The following is a 15,753-nucleotide window of genomic DNA, read 5'->3' as shown; positions in this document are numbered from 1 at the left end:
CACCAGTGGCATGTCTTCCTCCTCGAGACCATGGAGGAGGCTAATAATTGTCATTACACACCTGCCCATTAGTTCACCCGCTTTTAAACGCACTCGCGGGGCCCGGGAAGCTGTCGCCGCTGACACCAAAGTGCAATTTGGAGTGTATTCTGGTTGTGTGTGATTAAGACGCCGGCCTCCGAAAACTACTGGTGTCAATCGTCCTCACCTGACAGGCCGCCCACGTCCATCTTCTTCAGGTTTTTGGCTTCGAGGACGACTACGGTTAGCTTCCCGGCGGTGGGAACGTAGCGAAGGGAGAAGCAGATGTCGCCCAGCTTCTCTTGCTGTGAAAAACCGAGCGAAAGAGAGAGAGAGAGAGAGAGAGAGAGAGTGAAAATAGCTTTGATGCAAACGTAAGAGAAAGCCAGTGTGTAAATAGCTTAAAAAAAATAAGGCTTATTAAAACTTGTTCAGCAGAGCATTTCTGAATCTGCTGATGTTTATGTGCTTTTAATGAGCTGCAGTCTTCACATTTGTAATAAAACACTCGCTAACAGTTATTTTCTATTCAGTTGACATCATAAATCATAAGCATGCTGCGCGCTAAAAAATGTGCATAAACCGCATTAGCAGCCAGTCGTACAGAGCAGAATAATAAAGTGCCGAGGGGGTAAATCTGCCAATGACGCGTCATTTATTTAACAACATTTAATTTCCTGCTCGTGGCTCGTTAGCCTTCATCACAGTGGTGGAAAAGTCTTACTAACATGCTAAAACTCAGCTGCACCACTGAGAATTAAATACCATCATTAGGTAGCCGCTAATTGAAATGAATTGACTTGCGTTTAATTAAACCTCGGAATTCAGCATCACAATAGGAAGCAATTTTGTCATAATTGACGTGTGCGTGGTTCACAGAGAAATATGTCGCAGTTGAGACTTGCTCAGACAAAGATGGCGAGCGGAAACACTTGGATGGGGCGAACTTGGCGTTGGCCTTCAACTTTAACCAGCGCAGCCAGTTGCCGTCATTAACCTTTAAATCAAAACGACGTGACGTTAAAGTGAGGTCGCCCTGGCGACGTGCGCCCTACGCCGTGACATTCAGCGTGAAAATGGAATCTCCCGACGTGTCGCCTGCAAAGTCACGGCGGTATTAATTGAAGGGGCGGCGTGTGACGTGCGATCAGGTGCACCGCGGATGGATGACAGCGATGACGTCTCACCTCCTCCTTCTCGGCGCTCTGCAGGTCTCGCCACTCCTCCGTTATGTGGCTGAAGTCCACCTTGTTCATGGGCACCTTGATGTCGCCGATGGCGTCGTGTTTGGAGAAGCGGTCGAAGTCGTACACAGTCATCACCAGGGTCTTCCCGCCCAGCTCCACATACGGAACCTGAGGACATCGGAGCGCGGTTACAGCGTTTACGTTGGAACAGGGTTTGATCTGCTGGTCTTTCGCGTAGATTCAGCACATCACTTGATGTCCTGATAGCACCTGTGCTAATCACAAGTAAACTTTGCAAAGTGTGCATCCGTTACGGCCGAGGCGAGGCATCTGCCGGCGTTAATCCCCCTCATTGTGTGTGTGTGCGTGATTTGTTTTGTCAGGAGCTTGTTAATATGCCAGCTGGCTGCTGTCTTCACACCTTCTCTGGATTGGCGGCAAGCATGCAAATCAGACTGTCAGCAGGAAGCAGGATATCTCCAAAGTTGACGTGAGGCGATAAGAAGGTTTACCTTAAAGGTGAACTGCTCGTTGAAGACGGGGTTGAGGGTCTTCCTGTGGACTTTGGTCTCAAACTTCTTTTTCTTGTCGGGCAGCAGGTAGACTTTGACGTAAGGGTCAGACGTGCCGCCCATGTCCATGGCAGGAAGCTCTGCCGCCTGGATGATCCCCACGATAAGCTGGGCGATGAAAGCAAAGACACAAGTCCTATCATTCCAGAACTTTCATGGTGAACACCTTCATACCCGCAGGATGTGATATTTCTGGCACGCGGCGCCGCCATTAGTCGGTTATGTCATCTGCGGCCGAAAAGGTTGGAAAGGTTGCGGCGTGTCGAGGCTGATAATTGATAACCACGCTGCGCAGTGCGGGAGCCCGATTGACCTGCCAGTCACCGCTTCAACGAGGGGCTCGGGTAGCCTGTCAATCAACTTCTCATCAGGCGGCGATCTTGGAAGGCTACCAGGGCGCTCAGCCATGGAATTCAATGGCTGTCACTTGTCGAGGTAGTGAGGAAAATAAAACTATAACCTCAGGTGGGAATAGGACAACAATGTTGACGTGATGGAAAATCAATTATGGACCTCTCGGAGGCCTTGCAACTTTTTCACATGGATAATTAGCCTTTAATTGCAGGAAAGGCAGATTTTAATTGCTAGCAGCACCGCAACAACTCCACTACTTATCTGCCTTGCAGGTGTAAATGAGCTGGATAAACAAACAGCTGACTTTTGCGCTATCACACCTCTCACATGTCACTATTTGCACATCTGGACTTGCGCTGTTTGCTCCCGTCCTGCCCCAGCGCACCATGGCTGCAGCTTCACCCTCTTGGAGTAATCCATCCATCTTCAAGAGCAATTCTTCTCATTAGGGTGACAGGGGTTCATAAAGATCAGTGCCTTTTAACATTTTTGACCTTGGGGTCCAACCTGTTCAGTAATGAGGGGCCCGCTCAAATATTAATACTGAATTCAGAAATCCTATTCTTGATTTTATTCGCATCCACTAATTATATCTGACCGACTTACAGTTCAACAGGTCTAAACCTTGTCAAATGATATAAAATATTACAGGAATTAGGTTAGGCTGATTACTAAAATAAATACTAATCAACAATACTGCAAACGATGGGACTTTTGCATTTATATGCATTTAATAATCATAATTTTTGCTCTTAAGAAACTTCTACATGATTTTTGGTTCAGAGACTGACTCAGAATCATGTAAAAAAGAGAGAATGGCCAACTCTGTTTAAAGGGGAACATTATCACCAGACCTATGTAAGCGTCAATATATACCTTGATGTTGCAGAAAAAAGACCATATATTTTTTTAACCGATTTCCGAACTCTAAATGGGTGAATTTTGGCGAATTAAACGCCTTTCTATTACTCGCTTTCGGGAAGCAATCCGCCATTTTCTCACTTTCGTTGGTGTGTTGTCGGAGGGTGTAACAACACGAACAGGGACGGATTCAAGTTGCACCAGTGGCCCAAGGATGCGAAAGTGGCAAGAAATTGGACGAAATTTGTTCAAAATACGAGGCTGTGGGGAAAGCCGACGAAATGGTCAGTCGTTTGTTCCGCACACTTTACCGACGAAAGCTACGCCACGACAGAGATGGCAAGAATGTGTGGATTTCCTGCGACACTCAAAGCAGATGCTGACATCAACTCCAAAACTGGACAGATCAGCTTTCAGGAAAAGAGAGCGGATGAGGGTATGTCTACAGAATATATTAATTGATGAAAACTTTATTCATTACTCGCGGTTTTACGTAAATTATTATACATAAACTGTGTTTACCAGTAATTTAGCTTAAAAACATTTATTTATTTCAATCATTCGAGTACATTCGGGTAGTCTTGTGTAATGCAGTATTTTGTGTCTAATTAGGTATGGTTAACCTGAGTGCTGAAATCGTGGAAAAATATATGTTCTTAGCGCGCCTGAAATGGGCTGTCTGCACTCTCAAAGTGCATGTTGTTGCCAAATGTATTTCATATGCTGTAAACCTAGTTCATAGTTGTTAGTTTCCTTTAATGCCAAACAAACACATACCAATCGTTGGTTAGAAGGCGATCGCCAAATTCGTCCTCGCTTTCTCCCGTGTCGCTGGCTGTCGTGTCGTTTTCGTCGGTTTCGCTTGCATACGGTTCAAACCGATATAGCTCAATAGCTTCAGTTTCTTTTTCAATTTCGTTTTCGCTACCTGCCTCCACACTACAACCATCCGTTTCAATACATGCGTAATCTGTTTAATCGCTTAAGCCGCTGAAATCAGAGTCTGAATCCGAGCTAATGTCGCTATACCTTGCTGTTCTATCCACTATGTTTGTTTGTATTGGCATCACTGTGTGACGTCACAGGAAAATGGACGGGTGTATATAACGATGGTTAAAATCAGGCACCTTGAAGCTTTTTTTAGGGATATTGCGTGATGGGTAAAATTTTGAAAAAAACTTCGAAAAATAAAATAAGCCACTGGGAACTGATTTTTAATGGTTTTAACCCTTCTGAAATTGTGATAATGTTCCCCTTTAAGACCATCTGCTCAATGATTAGTCAAAAGGCACTTAAGTGACTACCTTTCAACTTTGAGCTGGCCACAGCTAGAGCTATGTTGCTAACCACGAGGTGACCACGCGTCCCTCTTGTAGTAATTATTTCCAAGTAAAACAAAAAGTAGGAGTCACATGACAGTGTCTTTGGCCTTGTTCACAATGCAGTTCAATTAGATTTTTTTGACCATATGCAACCTGTATTGGATTTTTTTCATGTCAGTGTGAACAGTGCAATTCCGAATTTTTCATATCCGACCCAGGCCTCTTTCGTATGTGGAAATAAATCAGATGTATATGCGATACATTCTCAATTTGAACTATCCCGCGCTCAGGTTGTATTCATCTGACCAGAAATTCACTAAAAAGCGATAAGCGTCATGATTATTAGCCAAAATAGACGGTTTTGAAATAAATAGTTGACAACGGAGCAGAAAACAGGTGAAAATAATTAGTTTTAGGAACTCACGTGAAACTTCCACCACTCCTGTCTCCGACTGCTTGCCCACAGACATTCAAGCAGACATCGGACCAAATGATCCCGTAAAACTGCGAGAGCCAAAATACTTGTCCTCTTCATTTCTTAATCTTTTACACGCAATAATTTGGTTCAGAAAATGTTGATTGATTGCACAAAACCCTGGAATGAGATCTGAAGCCATTTTTACTACCGTAAACACTGCAGTGCGTGCGACGTCATGACTGCATGCCAGTCAGATTGCATTCACATTAGAAATCGGGGGAAAAAAAGTTTTGTAATGGGTAGGGCCACTAAAAAGAACGGATTGGATTGGATATCCGACCCTGCTGTGTGAACATACTCTTTGTTGGAGTACTTCATTTGCTGTGGAATTGCTGTGTGCATAACCTCCTCAGGTTGCCGCTCACACTGACGGACGCCTCTATTTGTGTTGGGGAAGTTGTTCTGGTCTTCTCTGGATGCACTCAAGGAGACTCCAAGAAAGTTGTGGAAGCAATTGTGTGTGTCCACCCGGCTGAGGATTAAAAAGAAGCATTTCCAGGAGGCTTCTGGAGCGAACCCGTTATCGAGCCTTAAGGCGGGCCTGATAAACAGCTGCCTGCACTCGGTGTGGAGCCAAAGCCTGTCTGCGGTCATTGTCATGCCGTGAAAGCTTTCGTCCCTTCATTACACTTTAGCTCCACTGAGCGTGCGGCTTATTAGCAGTGCGAGCACAGAGGGGGCTGCCACCGCCTCCTGCGACATGATACATCAACGCCGTAAAATGTGACATTGTCCACTTTAAATCCCCTTTCTGTAAAATGACTCTATAATTTGTCATTGTCCCCCCAAACATAATCCTTGACTAGGCACTAATCTTGTTTTAGACTTTGAGAGGGATCATTAGCGAGTCTCCAAAGCCATTTTAAGGAGCGCAGCAACACTCCAAGATAAAAATGGGAGTTCAGTCAATGCAAGACGCCATCTTTGTCCACACTTGTTTACAGAAACAGTAGATAAGGAGAATATACATGTGTACCGATGCAGCGTGTCGCCGCTAATCCCGTTTCTGTCAGTTCTGCTCATGACGGGGAGTCCGCTCGGCCCGGCGTGTTCATCCACCGCGTCTTTTATCTGTCACACAACATCTGGCGAGAGCGAAACTGATGTTCTCCCTTCACCGTGTGTTTTTTAAAACTCAGCTATCGGAACCAAATAAAGCAGATGGATACCCGCGGGGAATTTGTTTTAAATCAGGCGGAAACAAACCAAAATCCAAAGCGGGACAGCCTTACTTTTGCAAATTCCCGTGAGCAAACAGCAGCGTTGCACCACAGAGTCGGTTCAATAGCGTGACCATACTTACACTTAGGACAAACACAAATAAGTACGAGCGACTTACCGTGTTCTCTGTGAAATTGTAATCCAGCGAGTACTGTAATTTGCCCAGTTTCTGGTCCTCCTTGGGCTCCTCCTCTTTCTCCGTTTCAGTCAGGCCTGTCTCAGCGTCCTCCTCATCCTTCAAGGCCTGGAGGAGACACCCACCAAGAGTCAGAGCCGCCTGATTGTCGGCGGTGCCAGCGCCCCCGCCGGCTCGTCCCCGCCCAGGTCCTGCCGGCGGACCTACTCCTGCAAGAGCTGCCACTTGTTTTATGGCGTTCAAGGGCGGAGAGGGGAGGGGCAAACGGGGGTAGGGGGGAGCAAGCACTAAAACACCATAGCAGGTAACACCGGAACATGCTCTGAGATGCACTAAAGCCAAAGGCTCGGTCCCTTCATGGCGCTTTGCTATGACTCTCTGGGTGCTTCTGTCTCAAAGGAGGAAAGATCAAATGATGGCACCAGAGATTACGGCGAACAAAAGAGCGAGAGGTGAATAATAGAGAGGTTTCTGGTAAAAGATCACAGTATGAGTCACTTCAAGCAACTCAAGTCATCGACTGCATTTTTAGCGAGCCGAGGTGAGGGGTTAGGAGGTGGTGGTGGTTGGGAGGGATGGGGGTGGTGTTTGCTAGAACATGCGGTTGCTGTCATTGTCATTCATTCAGCATCAAAGGTTTCCGTCCAAGAGGTCTCATTGTTCCAGCATGCACAGCATTCTCTGACGTTCAAAATGGTGCTCACACGTGACCACGCCTGCCCTCATTCCCCAGTGTGCTTCCACAACCAGCATCATCATCATCACCCTTGGAGTCCCACCCCCTTATGCTAATGCTAAATCGAAGCGTCATGCCAGCAAATGGGTGTGGCTAAAGGGGTTGATCTAGTTTGTTGTTATTGATTGGTCTGTCTGCTTAAGTGAATGCAAACGGCTGGACGACACTGATTAGTTGCTGATTGGTGTCCCCTTTAGTCGCCAAAAACCCCCACCAATCGACACATGGATTGAGGAGCATTTAAGCACCTAAAATCCCTGATTAGATAGTTGGGGAAATAGTTTTGGTTGGCTCCTCTTCTTCTTCACCACAACTTTTGTTTTGTGTTTCAAACATTTCCTGGCGGGAAACCCTGCTCGGCACCAATCAGTGTTGCTCAGTCTGGTCAAGGCGCACCCGGTGCTTATTATTCCTATATATTTATATATATGTGCATATGCAGCTTGTACGCACATATATACAACAGATAAAGTATGCATAGTTACATATATTTGGCTGAATGGGAGTTAAGTTGTCGTCAAGAGGCTATTGAAAAGAACAAAAACATCAGCGTAGCAGGCTTAAGAAGATCCAACAGCAATTGGGAACCTACCGCCAGTGACCATCCCGAACAGTCATCAGACACAACACAGATAAGGAGGACATAGAAGGAAGAAACACAAATTAAAACAACCACACACAGGAGTAAGTAAACACACCAGTCGGGCTAACACCGGGAGAAATGACCGCCTTTCAATTTGATTCATGGCTGCTGGAAAACACAACTGGGCCCACAACAGTGGAGAAGGTGGGGAAATTACCTTGATAAGGCTCAGTGATGTATAACCTAGTACTAATTTCCTTATTCAGCAACAAAAGGAAAACATTGCCAGCTCCTGATAGGAGCGAAGGCAAACTGAACGCTAAATTTCAGCATCCCTAAATTCCAATTAAAGATGAAAGTGGGAATTATCCAATCCAATTTGTTTCGTCGTTGTCATTTCTCAGGGTGCACACCACTTCATTACCTCAACAAGTAAGCAGGTCCTCATTAGACAAAACCAAAAAGATCACAGAAACTAGAGACTAAAATAAGGATCTCTCTCAGTCTGAGGAAATTTAAATCATTTAAAAAAGACCTATGATGATTTTCCTCTTTTCTGACTTACACATGTTACAATGTTGGAGTTGTCGCTGCATCCAGACGTATACACCAGACCGTATCATGTTAGGCTCTTTTGGTGTGCTTTTCTTTTCATCGCCTCATGGTTTTGAAGTAATGTTAGTATTTTGTCGTATTTTAACACTGTGTTTGTACTGTTCTTCATGTTGTGTCTTCTTGTGACCAAAACAAAATATACAGTACGTGTTCAAGTCACAAGCAGCAACTCAGTGCCGTTGCGTTTTTTTCAGATTAGCCTAGTGTTGTTTGGTCTGTGTCTGATTTTTTTTTAAACAAATAATGATGTTCCTCATTCTTCTTTTTGGCATCGATTCCTCTTTGGGTTTTGTTGGTTTAGCTTCCACTGTGCTCTCCGTCTGTGCAATGTTGACATCTATGCTCTCACTGTAAAGATCTTTCAAGCCACGTGAAAATCCTCCTGCAAAGTAGCAGGGTTGCTGCAGGTACATTAGCCGCAACCCGTACGTTAATATTAGAGAGTTATCTGGTACAAAATAAATGTTTAAGTAATTGCACAGCACGACCCTGATTATTTTCTTGTTTATTTGTGCACGACATTTTACACAGGACTGTTTTGTCGTTATGGCCCGTATAAACGTTGGATTAGCCGCTAAACTCGGACAAAAAAGATGGCATCGTTGCGACATTACTTCTTGGTAAAACTGAGCGGATCAGCTTTCAGGAAAAGAGAGCGGATGAGGGTATGTCTACAGAATATATTAATTGATGAAAACTGGGCTGTCTGCACTCTCAAAGTGCATGTTGTTGCCAAATGTATTTCATATGCTGTAAACCTAGTTCATAGTTGTTAGTTTCCTTTAATGCCAAACAAACACATACCAATCGTTGGTTAGAAGGCGATCGCCAAATTCGTCCTCGCTTTCTCCCGTGTCGCTGGCTGTCGTGTGGTTTTTGTCGGTTTCGCTTGCATACGGTTCAAACCGATATGGCTCAATAGCTTCAGTTTCTTCTTCAATTTCGTTTTCGCTACCTGCCTCCACACTACAACCATCCGTTTCAATACATTCCTAATCTGTTGAATCGCTTAAACCGCTGAAATCCGAGTCTAAATCCGAGCTAATGTCGCTATAGCTTGCTGTTCTTTCCGCCATGTTTGTTTGTGTTGGCTTCACTATGTGACGTCACAGGAAAATGGACGGGTGTTTATAACGATGGTTAAAATCAGGCACTTTGAAGCTTTTTTTAGGGATATTGCGTGATGGGTAAAATTTTGAAAAAAACTTCGAAAAATATAATAGGCCACTGAGAACTGATTTTTAATGGTTTTAACAATTCTGAAATTGTGATAATGTTCCCCTTTAAAGCCTTATATCAGTTGGGAAAGAGAACTGATCATTTAAAGTAAAAAAAATTACAGTCTGATGGTTAATTGCGAGGAGCAGTTTTTGACACCAGGCTCCGTTCAACCACGAATGGGTACTGGTCCATCCAGCACATCAACATGTCATCATCATAATGTTAACTAATTCTTAACAAGATTTGAATTTGTAGAGTCGAGTTATAAATGTTAAATGTTTTGTGGTGAGCCATGGATGTATACTTTGACGTAGACAAAATTCCTTCGCAATTTACCATAGCCTATTATTCTAGTATCTGTCACTTTAACCACGGCTCATTTGGTCAAAGTCCCTTGGAGGAGTTCGTTAAAGTACAACCCCTGTTTTTGACCTAAAAATGGCAGACAAAACCAAGATGGCAATATGTCCTGTCATTATAGACGACTCCAGCGATTTCTTGAACGATACGAGAATCTGGTAACCTATTTTTTCCGAAAAAATATCGCTCTTAAAAAGCCAGAACATGTGATGTTTCTTCCACAAAAAAAAGGATAAGGATACAAAAATAAAACTTGGTTAAAAGTTTTTAGTACGTTTCAAGCATATTTGCTCCTCTTCAAGATATATATTTAAAAGTGTACATTTTCAAAAGATAAATTCTGATCTCTTGGAGAGGACGGGGCGTGGATGGTTTCAAAATGTGACTGAGGAGCAAAATTTACGCTAAATTTACACCAAAGCATAGTCAATACATATTATCCAGACCACAAGGAAGTGTATTAAATGTAGATTAGAATCATCATAGGTCCCCTTTAAATACAGTGGTTTAGATTGGAAAAAGTAAACTATGAAAAGAGCAGCTACTGAGAGCTAGCTGTGAACCACTGCTAAAAGAAACACTTTACAAAAGGAGCTCAATTGTTAGCATGTATCAAAGGAAGCATATTAAAATTCAACTACAAGTGTTGGATAATTCATGCTGCATGAAGGGAACTTTCTTATATTAGAAGAGAATTTAAAAAAGTTGTTCCAACAGGCTGTTACCTCGGTTTTGGCTTCGTCTTTGACGTCCTTCATGTTGATGGCATTTTTGCCTTTGTCTTTGCCCTTCTTTTTGTTCTTCTTCTTGAATATCCACTTCTTGCAGACGCAGAAGCAGCACGCCAGCATCAGGATGATAACCACGAAGGCAATGGAGACAATGGCCCATGACGGCACTGTGGCGAGACACATCGGGACATAAACCTCTCGTCCGCGAGGAAAAAAAGCTACGCTCCTGTTTGGATGGATTGATTGAAACTTTTATTAGTAGATTGCACAGTACAGTACATATTCCGTACAATTGACCACTAAATGGTAACACCCGAATAAGTTTTTCAACTTGTTTAAGTCGGGGTCCACGTTAATCAACTCATGGTAAAAGAAACAGGAGTTTGCCCACTGATCGGCCAAGAGGTGTTGGCAGTGACTTAGCAATCAACCACCCCAGCTAATAGTCGGCCAATTTAGAGGAAGGAACAGATGTTGGCATATTTAATGTACAATTCCGGCCACCCACTTATTTTTGCAGCCTACTTAACAGAAACTGCTAGAAAAATAACGTCAACCACGTGAGAGCAGCTGAACGGTTTGTTAAGCAGCCGCACATCCGGCTGTCATCGCCGAATATGGCTAATGAGATTAAAGTTTCCTCCTGAGCAGCTGTGTGATTAATGCAGCTTATTAAATGCAAATCATACATATAAGTGGAGCATATTGCCGCCTCCATAAGTCGTCTCCCAACTGTGGGGGCTCCATGAAAAGGTGGCTACCTAAACACTTTGTAGACTTCCCGATAATCATGCATTTATTAATACAACAAACAATAAAATACAAGTAACAACGTCTTAGTCCTCAGCTCAAAGTTGTTGTTTTTGAAGTTTGAGCTGGGTTTTTTTTCTTTTTGTGCACGCCACGGAGATCGATGCCCGGTTGACAGAAATCAATGAGTGCTCTCCTCCCAAGAAAAACAATAGGTGACGCTCTAAAATGACTGCAGGATGCATGAATGGCTTTGGCCTTGCCTTGGAGCTGTGACACATTTACTGCAAACCACCTTGAAACCGCACAAAGAGTTGATCGCTATCAAATGCTTTTGAACATGTTTACAACCCTCTTCAAATGGTGAGTCTTCACTACATTGCATTGATGTTTTTTTCTCTTCAAAGCATATTTTTGGATGAAATTAAGTGTTAAATTATGTCTTAAAATGTGTATTATATGTATTACAGTGCAGTAGTTGTCATATGTTCTAATATTAAGTTGTGGCGATGGATAAAGATATTCACAGAGCGGGACTTTTGTTTCCGGCTTAATGGTGCCTTTTGTACAGGGAAGTCGGAATTCGGATTTCCGACTCAGAAAGTAGGAGCATTCTCAACACCCCGAGTTTGTTTCAAAAATGGCTATTCTGGATGTAAACAATGATATCCGCTTTTCTATTATCCGTTACAAGCACTTGTTATTGTTGACGAAGTAAATCAGTCATATACAATGTATTGTTGTACGTTTCATGTACATTTACATTTTATGTGGTATATACGTTGTACATAGCTAGCAATAGCGTTTGTTTCCTCTTCATCCACCGTGTTTGAAGGTTGAAGAGAGAGTGTATATTTTCCCATACGTTGGGGACCTTTTAGTGTGGAGTTTGCATGTCCTCCCCGTGACTGCGTGGGTTACCTGTGGGTACTCCGGCTTCCTCCCACTTCCAAAGACATGCACCTGGGGATAGGTTGATTGGCAACACTAGATTGGCCCTAGTGTGTGAATGTGAGTGTTAATGTTGTCTGTCTATCTGTGTTGGCCCTGTGATGAGGGGGCGACTTGTCCAGGGTGTACCCCGCCTTCCGCCCGATTGTAGCTGAGATAGGCTCCAGCGCCCCCTGTAACCCCGAAGGGAATAAGCGGTAGAAAATGGATGGATGTTTATAGACAAGGCAAGTGCAAAAACATTGATTTTTAACATCGTAACGACAACCGTCTCAAGTCGGCTGTGACGTCATTCCCAGCTCCGACTTCCAACTTCTGAAATAAATGGAACGGAGCAAAAGGGTGAACAATGTTAACCACAACACGACGGCTCATCTTGGCGCCATCTTCACCACAGCAATCAAGCTGACCAACTTTTGACAAAAAAAACTTTTTGATAGACTTCATCTTCAACTCCTGCCTCATCGATGACAAATTATCATTTTGGTGAGCCTTTGGTGTGAGTTGTGTGGAAAGATGATTCGCAAAATGAGCCTGAATCTAAGGAGGATGAGCTACGAGTTTTAGAAGTTGAATTATAAGCAGATCCAGCAAGTAGCAGTATTGCTACATACAAAACAAGAAATACAAACTACAAACAAAATAAAATAAACACATACTGTACAATGTCTGTTCTCACTGGGATGCCGACTGATGGGATTTTCAACTCTTCCCGAAAAAATGAAGAATTATTTATAATTAGAGATGTCCGATTATATCGGACTGCCGATATTATCGGCCGATAAATGCTTTAAAATGTAATATCGGAAATTATCGGTATCGGTTTCAAAAAGTAAAATTTATGACTTTTTAAAACGCTGCTGTACGGAGTGGTACACGGACGTAGGGAGAAGTACAGAGCACCAATAAACCTAAAAGGCACTGCCTTTGCGTGCCGGCCCAATCACATAATATCTATGGTTTTTCACACAAACAAGTGAATGCAATGCATACCTGGTCAACAGCCATACAGGTCACACTGAGGGTGGCCGTGTAAACAACTTTAACACTGTTACGAATATGCGCCACACTGTGAACCCACACCAAACAAGAATGACAAACACATTTCGGGAGAACATCCGCACCGTAACACAACATAAACACAACAGAACAAATACCCAGAACGCCTTGCGGCACTAACTCTTCCAGGACGCTACAATATACACCCCCCCCCCCCCCACCTCAACCCCGCTCCCAGCCAACCCTGCCCACCTCAACCTCCTCATGCTCTCTCAGGGAGAGCATGTCCCAAATTCCAAGCTGCTGTTTTGAGGCATGTTAAAAAAAATAATGCACTTTGTGACTTCAAGAATAAATATGGCAGTGCCATGTCGGCATTTTTTCCCATAACTTGAGTTGATTTATTTTGGAAAACCTTGTTACATTGTTTAATGCATCCAGCGGGGCATCACAACAAAATTAGGCATAATAATGTGTTAATTCCACGACCGTATATATCGCTATCGGTTGATATCGGAATCGGTAATTAAGAGTTGGACAATATCGGAATATCGGCAAAAAATTAATTATCGGACATCTCTATTTATAATCGACAAGCAGTTAAAAAAAAAATAAAAATAGTATTTTCGTGTCTTTCTCACAATCTCCAGGTCTAAGTTGAATGTCAAAGTTGACCAACTTCTAGGTTTATAGCCACAACCTTTTACTTTACAGGTGAGAGGCATGATTTATAATCTCAAATTAACTTTTACCACATCAGAGGCGATGCAGCAGCTCACTGACTCAGTATGTCAATATAGCTGCATAAGATTCCTCTGCATTAGCGCTAATTATAACAATATCGCTAATACTTAGTTAATATTCAGATCACGACATGTAAATGGAGTATTGTTGGCGTTTTTGGTATTTTTTTAGAGGGCTTTGTAGGAACAATAGATGACCCCCATTAGCTGCATTGTTAGCCACCTCGTACTTGCCGTATATTACAAATTGAAATGCATTAAAAAAACAACAACATATGTGTTCTTGATTTACGAACACATTTTAAATGATAAGCTAAATTGAAAAAAAGTGCAGTTCCCTTTTAACTCCTTAGGATTGCTACACTAAATAAGTAAAAAAAAAAAGATTTTTATCTACATATTACTATAATCTCATCCAGCGAGGAAGAAGACGCTGTTGTAGCATATATACACTTCTGTACATCACAATGAATGGATATGGCCTTTTCACATTTTAAGTGTTACCTTACATTACACGCGGTGGGCGTAGTACGAAAAGAGTATAAATAAGAGAACCATGTTTAACTCAAGGAGCGTAAAAAAAAACCCTGCCTAAGTGCAAACGGGAGAATAGGGCCCTAAATTAATAAATGCAATGTAAATGCAAAGTTGCCTTGCTAATTCTACTACCAGACTGTGTGATGGCTTGTCATTCAGACGGTCAGGGTGGAAATCCAGCTCTTATCTATTTCATTGAGCACGCGTCGCCCAGTGAAAAGCACTTCTGTGTTCCTTAATTAAAGGCAGCCGAGTCCCAGAAAGCAATAAAAGCATCCCCTAATTAACTACATTGTGTGAGTGTCTTTTCTCGAGAGAGAGAGAGAGAGAGAGAGAGAGAGAGAGAGAGAGAGAGAGAGAGAGAGAGAGAGAGAGAGAGAGAGAGAGAGAGAGAGAGAGAGAGAGAGAGAAAAGGCGGGATGTGTTAAGCCCTTCAACCGGCGCTGCTTATCTCTTGTTCCGCCATTGTGACACCTCATGCAAAAAGGAACCGCGCTAAAAAGGTGCACTGTAACAAGACACAGCATCAAAATGTCCCAAACCAGCCAACATGACTGATAAGACTCAAATGAGTTCAACTTTGTCCACTAATATCATGGATTGCCGCTCTCAGTGAGGCATAGGCTCAATAACGTCTCTGCGCCCGACGTGTCTACATGCAAGAAGATCCATCCCCTGCTGGCCCCACTATGGACTGGACTCTCACAATATTAACTGTATCCACTCGGCAACCATTGCACCGGTCACTCTTGTTGTTCCCATTGGGTTGAGTTTTTCTTGCCCTTATATGGGATCTGTGCAGTCCTTTGAGACGTTTGTAATTAAGGGCTGTATAAGTAAACTTTGATTGTTGGATTGAATAAGATGTTTATTACTAGAGGTGTTTCAATAAGGCAGGCCTGGGGAAAATTATTTTTGACTCAGGAGCCAAATTTAGAGAAAAAAATATGTCTGGGGGCCGGTATATCTATTTTTAGGAACACTAATACAAAACCTCACAATAATGTCTGATTGAATGCTAAAAATGTTATGACAGACCGCCTTAAAAAACAGAATGAATTTTAAATTTGTTTACTTAATGAGACACCCAGAATGTACATGAAAATAAAGAATGTGGGATTTACAATATTAACTATGAACAATAAAACATTGAATATTGACAGCATGGGCAGCACGGTGGAAGAGGGGTTAGTGCATCTGCCTCACAATACGAAGGTCCTGAGTAGTCTTGGGTTCAATCCCGGGCTCGGGATCTTTCTGTGTGGAGTTTGCATGTCCTCCCCGTGACTGCGTGGGTTCCCTCCGGGTACTCCGGCTTCCTCCCACCTCCAAAGACATGCACCTGGGGATAGGTTGATTGGCTACACTAAATTGG

General features: G+C 43.0%; 1 protein-coding gene across 5 annotated transcripts in view; it reads right to left on the bottom strand.

Annotated features, from left to right (window-relative positions):
- Positions 1 to 15,753, bottom strand: part of syt1a (synaptotagmin Ia) — a 216,083-nt gene that overhangs the window by 23,456 nt on the left and 176,874 nt on the right. For 4 of the 5 annotated variants that reach the window (XM_061959648.1, XM_061959646.1, XM_061959649.2 and 1 more), the window contains 5 exons: positions 10,393 to 10,565; positions 6,135 to 6,260; positions 1,721 to 1,888; positions 1,209 to 1,376; positions 209 to 326 (listed from right to left, as the gene is read on the bottom strand). In XM_061959648.1, the coding sequence (XP_061815632.1) occupies positions 209 to 326; positions 1,209 to 1,376; positions 1,721 to 1,888; positions 6,135 to 6,260; positions 10,393 to 10,565 (753 nt within the window). The remainder of the gene's footprint in view (positions 1 to 208; positions 327 to 1,208; positions 1,377 to 1,720; positions 1,889 to 6,134; positions 6,261 to 10,392; positions 10,566 to 15,753) is intronic. The other variant, XM_061959650.1, reaches the window with a different exon arrangement.

The sequence above is a fragment of the Nerophis lumbriciformis genome, linkage group LG05, assembly GCF_033978685.3.
Source record: "Nerophis lumbriciformis linkage group LG05, RoL_Nlum_v2.1, whole genome shotgun sequence".
In the NCBI taxonomy this organism is placed as follows: Eukaryota; Metazoa; Chordata; class Actinopteri; order Syngnathiformes; family Syngnathidae; genus Nerophis; species Nerophis lumbriciformis.
This window is presented reverse-complemented; position numbering and strand designations above follow the sequence as displayed.